General features: G+C 43.0%; 2 protein-coding genes across 4 annotated transcripts in view; one reads left to right on the top strand and one right to left on the bottom strand.

The window, feature by feature from the left end:
• The window catches only part of gramd2b (GRAM domain containing 2B), a 339132-nt gene that overhangs the window by 25512 nt on the left and 293704 nt on the right, over nt 1-19916 (top strand). The window lies entirely within an intron of this gene.
• LOC146980829 (uncharacterized) lies at nt 277-18930 on the bottom strand. Of its 2 annotated transcripts, XM_085785797.1 has the most exons (6): nt 18919-18930; nt 17027-17109; nt 15826-15940; nt 14496-14540; nt 11043-11130; nt 277-6834 (listed from the first exon to the last, which is right to left on the bottom strand). In XM_085785797.1, the coding sequence occupies exons 2-6, from the start codon at nt 17103-17105 to the stop codon at nt 475-477; spliced, it is 6687 nt and encodes a 2228-aa protein (XP_085641923.1). In that variant the 5' UTR covers nt 17106-17109; nt 18919-18930; the 3' UTR covers nt 277-474. The 2 variants fall into 2 exon arrangements, with proteins under 2 accessions (XP_085641923.1, XP_085641924.1); XM_085785798.1 differs by lacking the exon at nt 14496-14540.

A 19916-nucleotide genomic window follows, 5' to 3' on the forward strand; every position in this document is an offset into this window, starting at 1 on the left:
CAATCTGAAAATATGGACATAAAATAGTTTAAAATCAAAATACAAAACATTTCAAATAGTTATGATGAGATTCAATTAACATGTTGAGGTGTTTCCTGTGTTCTTAAGAAGAACACGCTGGACAGGAAGTTTTCCAGATTGCTACTACTACTGTACTACTACTTATCCATTTTGGCATGAAGGAGTATAGGACCAGCCAAAAAAAAAATCTGCATTCGTACAAAATGAAATAGCTGGAACTGGACAGATGCAGGGATATCGATGGTTGCACCTGCGTGCAATCCAGAGAGGGTAGGCTTATGTTGTATCCCAAGACACAATAAGGCAGTTGATCACGTTGATTTACAGTTGCACCACTTCAGAAAATCACCTTCACACTCCGGCTGCTTAGTTAAAATCACTAATGATTGAGAATCACATGACAAATGATCAATGATTTTTTTTTCATCAGTATAATTCATGAATTAGCATTCATTAGCACTCAGTATTCATTGCCACTGCTTCTTCATTAACGTTTGTTTCTCTTTGTTTCAGGGCTTTTTGCTGTTTTGCCCTATTGATACATTTCCTACACATGAGCACCATGATAACACAGAGTAAAAGGGCAATAATGACACAGGTGACCCAAATTATGACTCTTAACCAAAACAATTTCTTCTGTCTTAATTGGCACTCCTGTAACAGCCTGTCCACTGACACCTTCACCTCACTGAAAACCAGTTCCAGGTGACCACATTCACTGTCATCATTGATCCAGCCTTCCAGTGTAATCTTAACAGTGTTTTGGTTGAGTCCAAAGAAAGTCAGGAGAACCCTCTCTGATAAAACTTGGCAGTCACCTGTTGCTGATGAGGTTGAGCTCAAGTATAAGACATCTGTGGCATTGTCCTTTGCACAGTTGTTAATAGTGACTGAGCCGTGGTGGAAAGCCAACATGTAAATGTCGTTTCCATCGTCCCCGACCAGGTAATCACTACCTGTGGACACCAAGATGTCGTTGCCGTCTGAGCCTTTGAGAAGTGAACCTTCATAACCAGACACCAGGATGTCTGAATAGATGGTGCCGATGACATTCTCCACGTCCTTCAACACGTCCCCCTCAGCATCAGCATTGCGACCTTGTCCGGTCAACAGGTTGACGTAAACACCTTTCCTCCTCTCGTGATCACCTCGGTACAGAACACTGTCTCTTCCAGGACCTCCATCCATGAGATCTGCCCCTAGTCCAGGGAAGAAGATGTCACTGCCAGAGTCTCCTATCATTGTGTCATTTCCATCCTCACCATAAAAAGTGTCGTCTCCTAGTCCACCAATCAGGAGATCAGATCCATTTCCTCCAATCAGTGTGTCATCTCCTTGGCCTCCTTCCAACACATCATCCTCCCATCCACCAGTTATAGTACTGCCATGATCATTACCTATGATACTGTTGGACTGGAAGGGGCAGCCTTGCACTGTATGGACCTTTGACAGATTTCTGTGAGAGCTCAGGTCTAAATGACAGTCAACCTGTGACTGTTTCATAGTCACTTTGAAAGCTTCAATCACAAACAGAGGGTCATCAGTTGTGTTCAGTGACTTCAGTTTAAATTTCACTCCATCAGAGCTCTGAAATTCCAGGTGCTGGTGCTGGGAACCTTCAGTGTATTTGAGCAGAGTGAACAGTAATTCTTCCCCTTTTGTTGTGACGTTAACAAACAGATCTCCTGTTGTTGAGTCCAGTGCGACTTGGCTGCCATCTATGAAATCCATGTCAACAAACACAGTATCAGTCTTCTGATCTTCAGCAAAGTTACAGATTAGTAATTTCTCTCCATATCCACGTTTGATTATGTAAGTGTCTTTTCCTTCTCCTCCTGTCATCAGTGCACCCCCAGTGTAAGGATCAAGCAAGTTGTCATTGCTGTTCCCAACCATGAAGTCGAAACCTGGGGAGCCATACATCTCTCTCACTGAATCTGTTGCACTCATTATCATTCCATTCCCTTCAAGGTTAAAAACTGACCCTTTGGCCCTCCTATTTGTGAAATCTTTGGACTGTTGTCCTACATAAATAATGAGTGACTGGATTTTTGAAACCACATTCAGTTGTTCAGGTTCCTGGTTTCTGTAATCAACAATTAAGGGAAACATTAAAGATGTGCTGCAGTTGTCAAGGTTGGACATCAGGCCAGCTGTTATTCCATCACTGGTCCTTATCTCCAGGTGTTGATGATGCTTTGAATCAAACCAGTTCTGTAAGATGACAGTTCTTCTACCAGATACTGAAATGATGATGCTCTGTCCTTCACAGGCACATGTTACGTTCTGATATTTTTCTTTCAGGAAGAGAAAATCCAGGGCCAGATCTGGTGATCTATTGTTGATGGTCTTTACTCCTTGGCCTGGTGTGATAATGTACCAGTCCTCTCCTCCTCTACCCTGGATGAAGTCATCCCCTCTTCCTGGGACAAAAACATTATGTTCCTTGTTTCCTTTGATGAGATCATTAAACTCTGACCCGCGGACCTCTGTCACACTGTGAAAAGCCTCGTCCTCCTGAAGGTCCACCAGCAGAGGATTGGTGGACCTGCTGTAATCAATGCTCAGACTTTTTATACACTTGGTGAATGGGTCACTCAACAGGCAGTCATCCCTGTTATCTGAGATTGTGAACGTGACAAAATCTTTTGTGATGACTAGTAAGTGTCTGTCCTCTGGTGATCTGAACCAGTTCAGTAAACTCAGGTTGATGACTGTTCCATCATGGAGAGCCTTCATCTGAACATCATCACCTGCTACTGAGACTTGAAAAGTATGAAGATTTGCTTCTATTATGACCAGATCAGTTTTATTGTCTCTTGAGTCATTTTCAATCTTCACTGAAGACTGTTTGCTGTTTTTCACCAAGTATATGTCCTCTCCTTCACCACCAATCAAACGATCTTCACCTCCTCCTCCATCCATCACATTCTTCTCTCCATTTCCAATCAGCACGTCATCATACTGAGTCCCAAAGATGTTTGTAACTGTACGTAAAAGTGGCTGCGATGCATCAATAGTTTCACCACTTGTCTTAAACATCTTGTTAATCCCTGTGGCCACCAGCTGAGCAGAGGAAATCACTGTGGAAGAAATCTCAAACAAGACTCCATCTCCTGACATCATGTTCATGTGACGATATGCTTCCCCTAAAAACCAGTTTTGTATGGTCACAGTGTGGCTGCTTTCGTACATCAACACAACATCATTCCCAGATTTAGACACAGAAATGTGACTGTAAATAACACTGAAATGAAGAGTGTCTAGAGCTTTGGCAGGATCATAGTTGTTAATTATTGTTTTTCCTCCATTGTCAGGTATGATGTACGTGTCTGTTCCACTAGAACCTTCAACAAAACTTCTCTGTGGTCCAAGGAAGAATGTGTCATCACCTGGTTCACCATAAAGCTGGTAATAGTAAGTCAACATCAGGTCAATCACATGACTATCCTGTGATTTCTGAACTGCAAAAAAACGATTAGCATCTCTGTTTCCCCTGTATGTTCCATATCTTGAATCTGACACAGCTTTATAACCTGAAACCACATCCACAGTGCCAGCTGGGATGAACATGAGTACTTTCTTCTGTAGTGTTGTATACTCTAATTGATGTGACTCTCCCAGGCCAAGTATGATGTCTTTACTTTCTTCTGTATTAATATCCCAACACCTCTTCCCAAAACTCTCATCACTAGAAACAAAATAGTTCATGCAAAACTCAGGTGGACCCTGATCAGCAAGGCAGAAGTAAATACCTCCCCCATTCCAGGAGGATTCACCACCACTAAAATCAATGGCAGTTGTTCCATCCTGTTCTTGTGTAACTTTGTAATATTTATGATGATCTGATATCTGTGCAACAAGTCTTCGTCCCGCCTCAATTTCATCATAATGCCAATCATAAAAAAAACTAGCCACATGAATTCCAAAATGCATAATCCCTTTCCCAAAGCCAACTAAAACAGCCGCCAGTTTATCTAAAACCCCAGCATCCTTTGGGAGACTGGTAAGTTCAGACTGGATGCCCATATAAATATCATCAATAACCATCCGCACTGCTGACAGTGCCAGGTTTATAGTTATGATAATTGGTGCCAGTTCAGGCTGAGCAAGTTCAACAACATCCAAAGCAAGTATAGATTCATCAATGGAAGCATCAATTAATCCCAATGCGTCACCTCTCTCTAAGTCTTGTTCTACATTGTATATCCCAAATCCAATTCCCACTACTGGTAAAACTGCCATTGCCCTCTTCATTGCAGGGTTTCTCATGATTGCTGCTGCAGCTTTGCCAATTTCCGTCTCTGAGGACAGAGCTTGTTTTGCAATCAAAGATGATGTCATAGCGGTCACTCCATGAGCTGTTTGCAAAGACCCCATCACACCATCTTTGATGTCACCCTGTTCAAAAGCCCGAACAGCTCCTTTCATCCCCAGCATGAGGCCTAGTGTCCCAACAGCTGTTCCAGTCTGTTCCATATATTTACTGACTTGATGAGAAGACTGTGAAGTGTGTGTCTCCATCTCACGAGCTGCTGTCTCAATGCCTTTTAATAAAGTTTCACTGTAGCGTTGACTCTCTGGAGATAAATCAACCTTGAATTCAACAGGTTCAACATCAGCACCTTCAGGCACAAACTGACAACTGAACTGTCCATTTTCTATTCTGGCACTGCCCTCTTTGAGGTGTAGTCCTGCCAGATTTTCGCCATACGTTGCATCCAGCTGGCTGTGGATTTCTTTAGTAAACGATGCAGAAGCCCGAGAGAAATATGATTCCAGTTTGAAGGAATTCTCTAATTCCGAGGCAAAATTCAAGTCTTTCAATGTGACGTGACCGTCTTCATAGCCTCCCAATGCTCCAGTCGTTGAAGATCTTTGGTCTTTTGTAGATGATGTCAGAACAGTGTTTGATATCTTAAATTTCTTTGCCATTGTTTCCATTTTTTCAATTTCTGACATTTCTTCTTTCTCCCCACGAGTGGTTTCCTTCCAGGTTTTGAACATGTCAGATTCACGACTTAGAACTTCCATTAATTTCAAATTTGCTGATTCGCTGGAACTTTGAGGTTTTGCTGCACCACTAAATCCGCGTTGGCTTGGGTCAATCCAACTTCCACCTCTTGCCATTGGATGGTTATCAAAAAAGAAATTCTGTGCTTTGGTTTGATGTTCAGCAGACATGGACATATCCAGGGCCATGAGAGTCAGAGGGAATGTCCGAAAATTTCTAATAGATTCACATATAACTGATGCAGTGAAATATGTGGTGTACCAGGCCTCAGCTTGCAGAGCTGTTAGAGATGATGGAGTTTTTTTGGGCTCTTTACGAAAAATACTTCTTGCATATTTAACATATTCCTGTCTTGAATGTTTAGGAATATTTTGTCTCATGTCTGTATAGCTTTCTTTGCCTTTCTGTGAAGCAATACATTTCTCCACATTGTTGTTCTTACTAGTGCCAAGCTTTCCAACTAGATTCACATATAGACTTTTAGGATCAACACTATATATCCAGCCATTGACCATCAGGTATGTCACCTTATTGTCTTTGGCCTGTGCATAGTGACTGATCACATTTCTAACATCTTCTCCTGATTCAATGGTATAATACTCGGAAAAAACATTCCTCGTGTCCTCTCTCATCACATAATGTCTTAACTCTTCCTTTGTAATTGTGACTTGATTGGGAGGGGGTCGGTCTGGGTGGAAGAATCCCCAGGCTAAAGCCTCAAGTGTATTAATCCCTTGTTTTATTTCCATTTCACTTGTGCCAAACCTTTGGAAAACATTCTGGTCAACAAATGTCTGTTTTGGAATATCCTTTGTGAGAACATTTCTTTCATTGGTAAAAACTGCCTCTCCTCTACTGCCAGGCTCATTTCTAATAATTACATCACCGTTCCTATCAAAGGTTGCCACCACTTTCATGCTGTCATCTTTATGCCGCCAATTCTCTCTTTCCTTAGAGATGTCCAGGGTAATTTTCTGTCCTGTGTGTGTGACCTGGATTACACCATCTCTCAGGTGCAGTTCTGTCTTAATGCCGAGAGAGTGGAGGTCTGTCAGTAACGTTTCTACAAATGCTTTATCTGATCCGACCTGACATGACACCACACTTGTTGTTTTGATTGTATCACTGACTCTGGAGGTCTTTGAAATGATTTCAGCCACATCTTGGGCTGACTTCCCAGACAATCTCGTCTCTCCTGAGCTGTCTCCCAGCCCATGGCCGACCAGCACCAGTCTGCTGCTTTCTGAAAGTGGCATTGAGTCTCCAAAGACCAGTTTCGGTTTTTGGTTTTTATCAAGAACATAGACTGAGCTTACTGTTGGATGCTTCTCCATGACCTGGTAGATCTGACGATTCCCCTGGCTCGTTTCTAAGACTGCTTTGATTCCACGGACCATAAAGATTCGAATGAAGTTATGCTGGAAGTCTACAGTTGTGTTTCCATCAATGGAGAACACTGGTGCTGCCTTCAGTGACGCTTTCATCATCAGCTCTGCCAGTGATGAGCCAGACAGTCCAGACACAGTTTGTCCATCGTCTGAAACTCTTCCAAATATCTTCACCACGGTGTAGCTGTCCACTTCAGGTAAACATGACTCATTGTACAGACATTCTTTACTGACTATAACTGAATAATGAGGATCCATGCTGTAGTCTTGTTGGACTCTGTCATTTGTTGACTTTTCTTTGTCAGCCATAACCAGAAGTTTCTGGCTGTAGCTGTGTGAGATCTCAGATGCTCCTAGTAGCTGATCTTGTATCTTCTGTTCATCAACAGATGCCAAGAAGGTGTTAAAGTCCTGGGAAAGAAGATAAACAGGCTCAAGGTGGGTGAAGGTCAGGTTTTGGTTTAGCAAACCCTTGGTCATAGATAGGTGAGAGGATATAAACAGGGGTGCACATAACTTTCAGCTATATGGACTAAATGGTCGCACTTTGCGACAAAAAATTTAGACAATTTTTTCATTTACTCGCGCATGTGCGACCAGTAAATTTACAGATTTTTTTTTTTTTTAATGACCACTGTGATTGGCTAATGCGTGAAAAGCAATGTGTGTTTCTCTTCTCTATATCTCGGAGGAGACGTCGTTCCACAGCAGAGCTCCGTGTGAAACAGCAGGAGACGCACAGACCGGTGACCCGCGCCTGTGTGTGCTGGACGTCACCCGCAATATTTTTTTCCCGACGCCTCGCTACAAATCTTAAACATCCCATAATATGCTCAGCAGCACTCTCAGCAGCGGTAGTCAAATCGTCACAAGGCAACGAAGCAGGTTAACTCACGTTGCAGAACAGCGCTGCACAGAGGCTCCCAAACGGAAATGATTACTGATCGATTGATAGATTTTTTTTTCCTTTGGCCGGGCGGGGGGTCTCAACGAGTTTGATGCCAAGGAGTCCGTGCACATGTGGCTCAGTCGGGGGGGGCTCCTGTAGGATAAGTTTACCACAAGTTGTGTCTGCTTGTTCTGTTATTGGTCAGTGTAGCCTAAACATTAACTTTATATTTTTAGTATTTAAGCTGTAGGCCAGGGTTCCCCAATTAGTTTTCGGCGAGGGCCAAAGTATGTGAAGTGCATGTGCCAAACCGAGGGCCAAAACGTCCAGGTTTTTTTTTTCCCATCGTGCCAATAAAAGTTGATTTTTGTACAGATAATGTTAATGCTATCACTGTTATAGTGTTGATAAAATTGAAGAAAAGCATAGTACATTCTAGAAGTAATAATTTAGGCATGAGAGTCTCAAAGGGTCAAACAAGAAAAATTGCACTCTTGAAAAACAGCCACTGCTGCGGTTTAGATTAAATAAAAGCATCCTAGCATTTTAATTTAGAGCTCCCAAATAGAGGTGTAACATAAAGTAAGACAATAAGAAGGGAGCAGTAGTTGTATGTGGAATATATTCTGATATTCACAATGGCAAAAATAAATAGAGATAGAGACACACAGCAAGAAAGGAGCAACCTTTCTACATATTTGACATATGCATTAACATCAATACCATTTGTGCAGATTTTTAAACCCATCTGGCAAAATGCCCACAAATAGCCTACATCTGTCAGCATCTGTACAAACCTTCACCTCAAGAAGAGCCACCTGAGAGACTGTATGAGTCAGACACACGTAAACAAAGAGAGAGAGAGAGAGAGAGAGAGAGCGCGTCAGGTGTCACTTTTCTTTCTCTCAGCGTCATCATGGTCCGGTAAAATAAACCAAAACTCATCAGTCCAGTCACTTTCCTACCTTTTGGTGCAGGTCATGTTATTAATCAGCCTACCTGACTTACTTTGATATTTCACTCAGAGGACCGGCGGATCAGCTGCTGGTGTGTGAAGACGTGCCGCGCGATGGAAAAAAAACAAAAAAAAAATACAGCGCCTATGTTTCCATCGCGCAGTACGTCTTCACTTCGCTCACTCTTTACACAAGTGTAGGTCGACGTACAGAGCAGGGTGAGAACGAAATACAGTAGAGCAGTGCACACCTTATCTGTTGTTCACTTTGTTTCATACTGTGATGAAGGCTTAATGAATGCAGCCTTCTAGAGATGCGCAGTTTGCGGACACAACCGCGGAGTCTGCGGATAAACCGCGGGTCGGGCGGGTGACATGACGAAAAAATATATTTTAATTAGATTCGGGCGGGTGGCGGTTGAACCAATTAGGAAAAATATATACATAGTTAAACATTGTTACCCACATACGAAAAACGAGCAGCACTCTTTGAAACAGTCAAATTTTCATCAGGCACTGCTGTAATTGCCCACTGTCTGTGCATGAGAGATGGCAACACCTTATTCATTTTGTGAGGAACGCACTCCTGATCTGAGGGCATTGGCAACAGTCAACACTTTCTTCATGGAAATTACAATACAGTGGAAACCGCTTATAGTGATCACGGATATAGTAGCCTAATCAACCGCTTATATGGATCAAAAGGCTTGGGACGGAATCATTTCTATACAAATGCTGTTTAAATAATTCGTTATAGTGATCAAGAAATCCGCTAGTGTTCATTTTTTGTCATTTTATGGATGAAAACATGCGCAAAAACAATTCAAAAACTATGTGTAGTCTATCTATTTTATTTTCGGTGGTGTCCCTTTGACGTGCACTGCTGCAGCAGCCTGCACATGTCGCTGCACTGTGTTGTTGTGCTGTGTTCGCATCACCTGGCTGCTGAGCCACATGACTGTCGGTGCGGCGCAACTCATTATCACTGGCTGTTGTGTTGTCTGTCAAAACATGGATGAATGAAACCTATCCACTTTATATCGACCGCGGACGTCAGGAATAGATTTTCGGCTTTTGGCTCGTTCCTCATCTCCGCATAGCGCTCTGTTCCCGTTATTGGTAGAGAGAGAGAGAGAGAGAGAGAGAGAGAGAGAGAGAGAGAGAGAGAGAGAGGCGCACTGCATGACAGCAGCGCGCGGAAGAAGTGAAACTCATACGGCCCGACCCCCCTCATCCATATTAGATATTGGCCTACAACAATGGGCGGATGGCGGGCGGGTGTGGTTTTGAAAAAACGTTGGTTCGGGTGGATGGCGGGTGGATGATGCGGTTGCGGATGAAATAATTGCCTATCCGCGCATCTCTACAGCCTTCTCTGACTTGTAATGGCGAGGTGTGCGTCTCTTATAACGCAGTCTATAAAGTTCCCCCAAGACTTTAATGAAGAAGGAAGCAGGAGACAGTCGATCCTTTTATGGTGGTGTGTGTTGAAGGTGTGGTTGTGTGTGTGTGGTTGTTTCTCTGGACGCACAATGAACCACAAACGGCAGGTCAACCGATACAAAGTAGCAAACAACTTCTGCCGGCCACACGTCTCACCGTCGTCAGCCTCTTCTTCTCTCTCTCATAAGCAGCAGCACTCTGCCTAATAGAGCGCGATAGCGCCCCTAGTGGCTGGATCTGGCTAAATCACCTGCTCTGTCATGCAGCCTTCAGAACATAAAGAGGTGCGTCAGTGTCAGTGAATCGTCGCGGGCCAGATGTTTTGCTCTCGCGGGCCGGATGTGGCCTGCCTATTGGGGATCCCTGCTGTAGGCTATAACTTGTTTATTATTAAAACTGTTGCACAATAAAATGTGAATTTAAAGCATTATAGTTTCTGCATTTATCAGAGTAGGCTATTTATCAGTAATGTGAAATTTTACTTTGTTGATTTCGGTGTGTGCCCCTAAATTTTCTGCTTGCGCTCCTAAAATTTTAAGTTATAGGGGCCACTGCGCTCCTAGTAAAAAAAGTTAGTCTGGAGCCCCGAACCTGTCTGGAGATCTCAGGCAGGCAAACTCAGTATCCTCTTAAATAATTTTTTTAAACTGACTTCTGGCCCTTTTCTGACTCTGTTGTGACTCTTTTAGTTTTTATTCTGTATTCCTGTATTTTGAATGTTATTGTATTGTTATGTATTTTAATTATATTTATTGATAAGCACCTTGTAACCTTGTTTTGAAAGGTGCTCTATAAACAAAATCATTATTGTTATTCTAAATTATTATTATAGGTCTGTGAATAGGCTTGTACCGATCGGCAACCCGATCATCTATTGGCGATTGAGAGGACAATAGACATGTTTTTGTTGTTTTTTTGTTGTTATAAAATACACACAAACTGCTACAGCTGAGCATCACCACATCCACTGCGGATCAGCTGATCGGGGCTCAGATTGCGGTTAGATTTTCACAACTTCATCTCTTTAATGCAAAGTGAAGCAAAAACACCAGGCTAAGGAGAGAACAGCAGAGCTCTCCTCTGACCACTCGACTCAGTTGCAGGTGAGACAGCTAGAGAGCGCAGCGCTGTCTTTTTTTTAAAAAGCAAATGTCAGGTACGCAAAAGCTCGTGGTGACATGTGATGTTACACATTATTCATTTTTGTCAAGCATGCTAACTGCGTACCAGTTAAGTGCACCCCTGGATATAAATGTTATTTTCAAGACAGTTCTGAGAAGTTAATTAAATCTCTTTCTCTTATCCTGTGAAACAATATATTGTTGTACAAACCTCTTTCATTTGATTGACGCAGGCTGTAAAATTCTGACACTCCTGAAAGCAATCCAGCAAACTCAATGGGTTTTCATCAGTGTCCACACTAAAACGAGATTAACATGTCAAATTAATTAAAACAAGACGAAGACCACACCTTGGGGGTGTTGCAAAAAAAATTAGATATCCAGGATAACTGACAAATCAAGGCTAATGCTGGGACTCCAAGAAGGCCAGGTATTCTGCACTGCTGTTCGGCGTTCACATGGAGTCCGGCAGACGGCAGACAGCAGGCGGTAAACGGCAAATGCAGCTGGACGGAACGGTAAAAACAAAGGGTCCGACCGCACGGCACAACGGAAAGACGCGTCGTTGTTGCTATGGCAATGTCAATTTACTCTTACTCATATGTCACGTTCGGTTGAGGATATTGTCGTGGCAGGCGGCAAAAGTTAAAATATTTGAACTCGAGACAGCATTGCCGTTTGCCGTTGCCATCCACTGTGTTTTTTGCCGCCCTCCCCCAGGTTTTACCGTCGTTCCCTCGTCCACTAGAATGACATGCGGTCTGCTGTCTGCCGGACTCCATGTGAACGCCGAACAGCAGTGCAGAATACCTGGCCTTCTTGGAGTCCCTGGGAGGAGTACTGGAAGGTGCTCAAATGCCACCAAATGACATTAATGCAAACTGTCATATCGTACCTGAGCTGCTATGGGTTTGAGCCTCAGAGTCTGAGTCCAGCTCTGATTCTGAATATTTCAGATACACACTTAACTCAGCGAGGAAATGTAAATACAGTGTGAGTGAGGTGCTGGAGTGTCTGGGCCAAACCAGGCCATCACTGGCAGCCATCAGCTAGAACAGCAACCAAGCCACACTATCAGGGCTAGCGAAGCCACTTGCCAGCTCTGCTAGCCCCACATGCTAGACTCCAGTGCTTCCCCTCATAGCCCCCAATCTCCCATTGCCTGCAGTGGCCAGCTATAGGCCCGATGCTGCATCCCTGTTGTGTTCCTTGTCTTGTGTGGTCAATTCCCTGTGTCTCGTCTGTGTTATGTTCTCTGTGTAGTTATTTCCTGTGTTATTTTGAAGTTATGTGTCCTGTTTTCCTGTGTGTTATGGTCTGTGTTTTTCATTCCCTGTTCCTGCTTCCCATTTCCTGCTTACTGTGTTGATATTAATGTGTCATTACCAATGGTGACCAATAGAGGGGGCTGTTGATTGTGAATGACATGTAGATCCACTTCCTGTAGGGGTTATTCGGTACGTGTATGAAAAAGTAAATAAACGTTAGAGCTTGTTAGCTCTCATGAAAAACAAAAGACTCATCATTTTTAAAAGATGAACAAGACACTTACTTTACATTTAGGGTTAGGGTTAAGTTTCCCGCCCGTTTGATTACCTAATGTGTTTCCCCTGTCTTAATTGCACCACCTGTGTCTTCCTTTGTGTATTTTGCCTCAATGTCTCCCTTTGGGCCGGATTTACTAAGGTCCCAGTTAACGGGCGCTAAATTGTTTGCACCCGCTAAAATATTGCGTGTTTGGTTAGTGCACGCAAAACAGCTGATCTACTAAGAGTAACCCGCTAAATGAAAACACGTGCAAACCGCAATATGTAAATGAGGGTTTTGCGTGTGGTAATCGTTTCCGCCATGGAGAGAGTGGACAGAGAGCTGGACGGACGAAGGGACAGAATGACATTTGATCCGATGCATACAATGACAGCATGTGTGTTCATCTCTCTCGCGCTCTGTTTAGATAAATAAACACAAATCACTACAGGGCCCAACTCGTCATATACATGTACTGACGAACAGGCAGCAGCTGCAGCGACAATCACACACCTAGAATATGTGTGTGCCGCCCATGATCGAGTGGATTAATAGAGAGCTCAGGTGGGACACACGGATCTAAACGCTCTGACCACTGACCAGAGGGATCAAGGACGGGTGAAGGCAGCGGTGACGTCTCTGAGTCCGGGTCCCGGACTGAGAGACAGAGCTGAGCAGCCAGGTACTGGAGAGGAGAGGAGAGGAGCGCACTGCAGGACAGACGTGCGTAAGGGCGCGTAAAAGACTTTTAACACGGCTGAAAAACCGTTACAGAATTACCCAGACGTGAGGAAATGCAGAGATGTAAGATCACGGGGCTCTGACAGGTATCAAACCAATAAACGCATAAGTTTTGGCAAAGTTATATCAGTTAGTACATGGTTTTCAGACGTGGTAAATAAAGACGCAAAAACAGCCACCGCAATCTCTTCCTGGTTTGGTAAATCACATTGCACGCGCTAAATAAATCTATTTGCATCTACTCCTCCCAGTATTTTGCACGCTCTGGCTGAAACGCCCATATTTACATATTCATCAAGGCAAACACGCTAAATGGATTGCACGTGCTATTTTGTGCCATTTGAGAGACGCAATCCTTGGTGCGTCCGGTTAGTAGATCAGGTTCCACGTGTGTTTGCGCATGCAATCACGTTAGCACATGTTTTAATACACGCAAACCTTTAGTAAATCCGGCCCTTTGTCTGTGTCCGATCATCTGCGTTGTTTGCTGCCCGTGGTCCTGTGTTTCTCTATGTAACCTTTGAGTAAATAAATCCTTTTTGTTCCACCGAACCCTGTATCTAATGATGGAGAAACCGAAGCTTTCTGAACCATTGAACCAGTATGAAGCAGTTGTGTTGAAATGGTTCAGTTGTGAAGCATTTGATACAATTAAACATGGCGGCATCTGCTGGTCAACCTTTAACATAGCATTTGCACAAAACAATAAAGGGCAAGATGTGATGAACTGTGGTGTATGTTTAACAATTAAGGTTCTGTGTGCATCTCGAGATTTTGGACTGTTTTTTCTGTTATACTTGGGTTATAATGTGATTGTGTCTTCATAACATGCTGTATGTAGGCTAATAAAGATATGCAACATGGATAGAAATCCAAAAATTATATTTACTAAATTCAAAAATGTGCAAGAAAATTGGGAAATGCTTGTGCTACTACTAGGGACTGTTATGACAATTGTGAAAAATGCTGGCAAGAGTGGGAAGGGGTTTGTTGAGGGGTTGAGTTGAGCTTTGCTTCAGTCTGTTTCCCTTCTTTGTGATTCAATGTGAGTATGGCTGTCTTTTGTACTAATCTTTCCTATACGCACTCTCTCTGGTTGTTAATCAATGAAACTATCACAACAATGCACGCAAAAACTCTCCTCCTGTCAAACGAAGTGTAGAGTGATAAATTCAAATCCGCCACGTCGATTTTTGGCATGGTGAAGCAAGGTATCTACACATCTTGTCGCAATACTTTTGCTTTGAAAGACTGATTCTGTGTCGAACCGTCTGCTTCAAGCATAACATCCCTTCCTGTATCCTGGCTGTTTGCATTTGGGTCCTGTTATTCCTCCAACCCTGACACAAATAGTCTCAATCACAGCAACAATGGAGCATAAATACGTCTTCCTTACCTTCTAATGGATCTTTCAGTTCGGGCCAGATTCATGGACATTTCCCTAAGATAAAACACAGTGATTTTTACATTGTCAATTTAGGTTTTATTAAAAAACACTAAAACAACCAGATGTGGAACCAACTCTCTTATACTGAGTTGTTAGATCATTTGCCTGGTTACACCCACCTTTCCGAAACCCTGCCTTTCCGAAAATAGACTTCCATTCATCGTAATAGGGTTTCCTATTTTTTCTAAAGACCCACTATTCCGAAAAGGCTATTGGGGAAAACCTCCATTCCAAAACACTCCCACTCCAAACGGACAGACGGACGCAATCAGAAAGGAAACAGATGCTGCACATTGATCCTTTTTTCCTTTTGGGGGTCAAACGGATCATGTGCATAATTAACTGCAAAACAAGCAAATACTTAATATTAATAATGACATAACGTTCATTATGATAATGGCCTGTCTAGCCTCTACCTGGGCTTTTTACTAAACTTAACCAACTCCTTTCTTCATTGAGCAAAGAAATTCTTTTTCTCCCTCAGTCTGCTGTCAGCAGGAGCGGCGAATGCAGCAGGCTAGCGCCCGTGAAGTGGGAGTGTAAACAACGTCACCCGGTTCAGCACCATGGACAGCTGCAGGGGGGTTCGGAACAGCGGGTGTCAGAATGGAGGTGTTTCGGAATGGAGAGCTGTCCCCCATTTTTGCCTTATAGGTATACAGTCTGCTCTACACTCACATTCACTGATCACACAAATGTTGTAGTATGCTGGTTAGGTATAAATTAATATCACCCCAAGTGTTACAGTACATTGGTCAGACTGGACTTACCCTGCCTTTACTCCAAGCTGTTCCTGGACCATAACCTGTTGCACCAAGTTTAAAACAACATTGTATGTCTATTTCTCAAACTGCAGCATTCAGGACCAGCAAGTATGCCAAACAGTAGATCAGTGACAAAGACTTAGAAGTAATGAAAGACCAGCATTCATCCCAGTGAGAAAACGTAAATGTTAAGAATTACAAATGGAGTTTGGAGCTTTTGTTACAGCCTTATATCTCTAGATTAGATTAGTTCAGTTTACGGGACAACACAGTTATTCAAACCATCCACAGCTTTTATTCAGTGTTGATGGAAACCTCTTGACCACAAAATAGTTACCCTACAGAGGTCAGTGGACACACTGAAGGATATTGATACTAATGATTAGTGATTTTCAGTAGGAGGTCAAACCAAAGTGGACATTGTGGCGTCATACAGCAGTGGTTCAATACATGTGAAATGTTTGCATAGTATCAATGTCCCAGATGTTGAACAGCTGCAGATGTTCTTCCACTACCTCTGGTCTGAAGGTTCCTCCAGCCTCTCATGAAACATGTGCTGGGCCAGACCTCGGAGGCGGTGCAGGGCAGCGATGTCGGGGCCGAGCTCCTCCCAGTCTTCATCTCTCACCTCTGTGAAGTGGAAGCAAATGTCACATTGAAAGATCCACAGGACGAGCTGCAGGTTTTTCCTCTGCTCCTTCTAACTTTTCCTCTGCTCCTTCTAACTTACTGTCTGCAGTAAAACCACTCTGCTCTCATAATGTGTCCTTACAGTTTTACTCAGTCACTTTGATCCAAGTGAAATGAGGAAATTCAGAATTCAAATGAAAGAGAATCACTTCTGAGAAGCAGCCTGTAGGGGGAGCTCTTGGTCTGAGCCTCACCGGGCGTTCACACCAAACGCGATGGACGCGATGCCATCGCCCGTAACGCGAGCATCGCGTCGCTTGACATATTTGTCACATTTTTCACCATCGCTTCATCGCTTCATCGCGCTATGATGCAACCCACCTCCCGCTATTTTCTTTCTCTCCTCAACCATGGCTGAGAAATAATAATAAATATAAATACATATGAAATATTCACAAGGAGGAAGCTGTAGGTCCTCTGACCCTCTGCAGGCATTATCTTTTTTTATTACGACCGCGGTAAAAGTACGACGTCGTGTCATAAAGCTCCGGGAAACGGCCATGGATGTATATTATTGATCTGAGGAAAACACACACAGCCCCTGGGTTGTTTTTTTTTTTTTTTTACACAGCCACAGGTTCTCTGTAGGAGGGTCTGGTGAGCGAGACAGCCACAGTGATCTTCTCCACCATGTTTTGAAATGTGTGTCTGCAGCTGTGTCGGTGACGTGGTTGAATATCAACACTGATTGGATGTCGCGGCACAGCGTCACGCGATGTCGCTTGAAAAGTTCAAATTTTTCAACTTCAAGCGATGGACGCGATGATGCGATGGCCGCGTCATCGCTTCATCGCGTCGCTCGTATCGCCCAAAACGCACCGCCCGACGTGTCATCGCGCCATTTACATTGACTTTTAATGGAAAGTTGTGGCGTTCATCGCGTCCATCGCGTTTGTCAGTCTTGAATACACTGAGTTGAGAGAGAGATCACACCGGTTGTATCACACACTGTTCAGGCCTGAATCTTGTGGAAACGTCTAACAGAGTCTGAACCTGAGCTTTGGTAAATTGTCAGATGTTTCTTACTGAACGGTTCAGTGAAGATGACGAGGCTGAAGAGGACCAGGAGCCTCAGTCTCCACCGGTTCTGCCTCCGACCTGCCATCACTCTGCACAACATCACACACAAAGACAAACACACGACTGATCATTGAGCACCAGGAGGCATCTGATTGGTCCATATTCACGTTCTGGTCCCAATGGAGCACAGAGCTCAACATCATGGTGTCACATGTGCATGAAACCCCACAGTGTGTTGAAAAGCAGGGTTAGGAGGCAAGGCAAGTTTATTGGTACAGCCTATTTCACAAACTGTCTGTCTCAAACTTAGTTAGGGAATGGACAACACAAGTTAGAAAAACACACCACACTCTCCACAACCTCTGCTGCTTTTACCAGCACTGGGCTCAGCTCTGCTGCAGCTCTCCGTGGCGTGTTTGTTTAGTTGTGAAGTTTAAGTTGCATCTTCTACTTTTATTGAGATCTGTAATCAATCTTAACCTTTTAGTTAAACCATAAATTTCTGTGTAATTTCATGCAAATCAAACCTAGAAAATACAGAAGATGCGTCTTCTGCTCCTTTTACACTGCACACAAGAATTAAAAAAAAAAATGGATGTGGAAAACTGCAATATTTTATGATACAATCCGTTCTGAAACATAAAGTAAAAAAAAGTAATGCGAGTAATGTTGAACAGTAATGGTAAATCAACTTCAGAAAGGCAAAGTGACCTGTTGTTTACATTTTAATAATACGTAGCTGTTATCATGTTAGATGTAGTGCTCTCATGATGTGATCTCTGGTCTCCAGCTGCTCTGGGCTCCGGAGACAGAACATAAGCCAAGTAATATTTGTTCTTATAAAATACACTGGTAATCTGATTTCATATTTTTTCTGTACTGTAACGGATTACAGTTACCGTTTTTGTATCCTAATTACGGAATGCCATTACATGTAATCCCCGGGCCTGTTGATAATTCACACTGTTTAGGAAGACAGCAGAGGAAGAGTTGAACAATCTTTTTTTCTTTCTCTTTCCTAATCGTGGCTCCTGTGCTTCCCTTCGTTTCTGCGCCATCGAAAGAATCTCTCCCTCACAGCGAGGAGGTGATATCATCAAGAAACTCCTCAGAAGAGAAGCCCACTGGATCTACACACTCAACACCGTGGAACCGCACGGACTCAACGAAAAACTCAATTTATCATGTTTCCTCTAATAGTATTTTGCTGCGCGTTTGTGATGTCTAATTAATTCTTTCCCATTTGTATATGTTTCTCTCTTATTGCTCTAATTATATATTAGATATTTTTATTATAGGCTATTTTGTATATAGGGAGGTGAAAGGTAAGAACTTGAGTATACATTACGCCAGAGACCCTTAAAATTATGATTTACTAATATAACAGTTATGTAAGCAGTGATACGCGCTGTTGGCTGTTTAGGACAAATTAACAAGAAAGGTAAGGACAATAAATAATTCCCTGTGCAGTACTTTTTGAATGATATGGCGAGCCTCTATGAAGTTGTGATTTATGGTGGCATGGTATGAGTTGCATACAGGCCAAAAAAAAAAAAAAAATCACTTTTGTGTCCCCCCTAATCATGACATTGGATCTGCACCCCACCTGATTCTAACCCTAAAACAGGTATTAATCCACATGTACAGTACAGTACGGTACAGTATGCACTTATTACTTACTTACTCTGTTAAGAAAGGTGCAATACAAATAAAGTTTATTATTATTATTACTGACAAATCTATACACGCACAAAGCAATTAATGAGAAACAATGTCAACAATTCACTTAATTGTTTCTATGTTATACATTAAGTTACAGTGAATAACACAAACTGTACTAGGCTACTACTACACACAAACAAAATGATTTCAGATTATTTTGGTTTTATGGGACTTACTCAGATGTGATCCAGGTCTGTGCAGTTTGAAAGACAGTTAGAAAGTGGAAGTAGATAGGCTATTAATATGAGCTCTTCAGCAACAGCAGTCTCCTCCTACTGCAATATCACTGGACAGTTATATGTTCTCAGAAATCATTAACCAAATCCAGTGTTAGGACCTGGCTCTTGTTTGTGATGGGAAGGGAGAGGAAGTGACATAAAACAACCGGATATAAATAACTGGAAGTTGGTGGAGTAAATGTTATGGGTTCTGAAGAAGGGGAAGGGGAGGGTTCGCAGTAACATGTATGTTTTCTGTATAAAGCAGGTGAAAGAGGACCAATGAGGACATCATCGTCTCTCATCTCTCCTCTAATTGACTTTGATGCTATATTTAGTGACTTTTCTAACCCTGCCAAAAAGTTTTTTTTTCCAAATAAGCACCTGGCAAGTGACTTTAAATTGAAAAAGTGCAACTATTATCAACCCGCGAGCCTGAGGTTTTTCTCTACCGCAGCCACAGGCTCCTCTCTCTTAGTTATATTTTTCTTGTGTTCAGACAATGAAATCAAGAATGATGTTACCTGACAGGTCCACCAAACCGGCCAGCTGATAAATTACATGTCAGCAGCACGTCGGATGACGCTTCTGAGGAAGACTGGAGTCACAATCAAAACTGTCAAGCAGGTAACATCATTCTTGATTAAAGGTCCCGGTCCCCGTCCCCGCCGGCTCCAATCCCCCGTGGCCCTGTCCTGTCCTGTGCCCTGCCAGTAATTGTAGCCTCTTCATCCTTTCTCGCCATAAAAGGAAAATCTAAACCTGATTCCTGAGTCCGTGTCTGCATTTTGGGTCCAGTCCCGTGCACTCATCCTAACAGAACGAACTGGCCAAAATGGAACCCGCGGACATGCAGCGCACCTTGTCCAGCCAGGGCGCCCTGCTGGGACAACACGAACAATTAATAAGAGCCCTTTATGACAATAGTTCTAACATGGCACAGGCAATCACTGATC

The sequence above is a fragment of the Trachurus japonicus genome, chromosome 9 (assembly GCF_045865225.1).
Source record: "Trachurus japonicus isolate A0001 chromosome 9, Traja_1.0".
NCBI lineage: Eukaryota > Metazoa > Chordata > Actinopteri > Carangiformes > Carangidae > Trachurus > Trachurus japonicus.

Excerpts from the sequence above, each read along its gene's own strand:
- LOC146980829 (XM_085785797.1), bottom strand. The coding sequence starts at position 17,105 with ATGGCAGGTCGGAGGCAGAACCGGTGGAGACTGAGGCTCCTGGTCCTC. Across the intron at positions 15,941-17,026 it reads CATCTTCACTGAACCGTTCA|AGGTGAGAGATGAAGACTGG; the intron begins GTAAGAAACATC and ends TCCACTTCACAG. Across the intron at positions 14,541-15,825 it reads GAGGAACCTTCAGACCAGAG|GGAAATGTCCATGAATCTGG; the intron begins GTAGTGGAAGAA and ends GTTTTATCTTAG.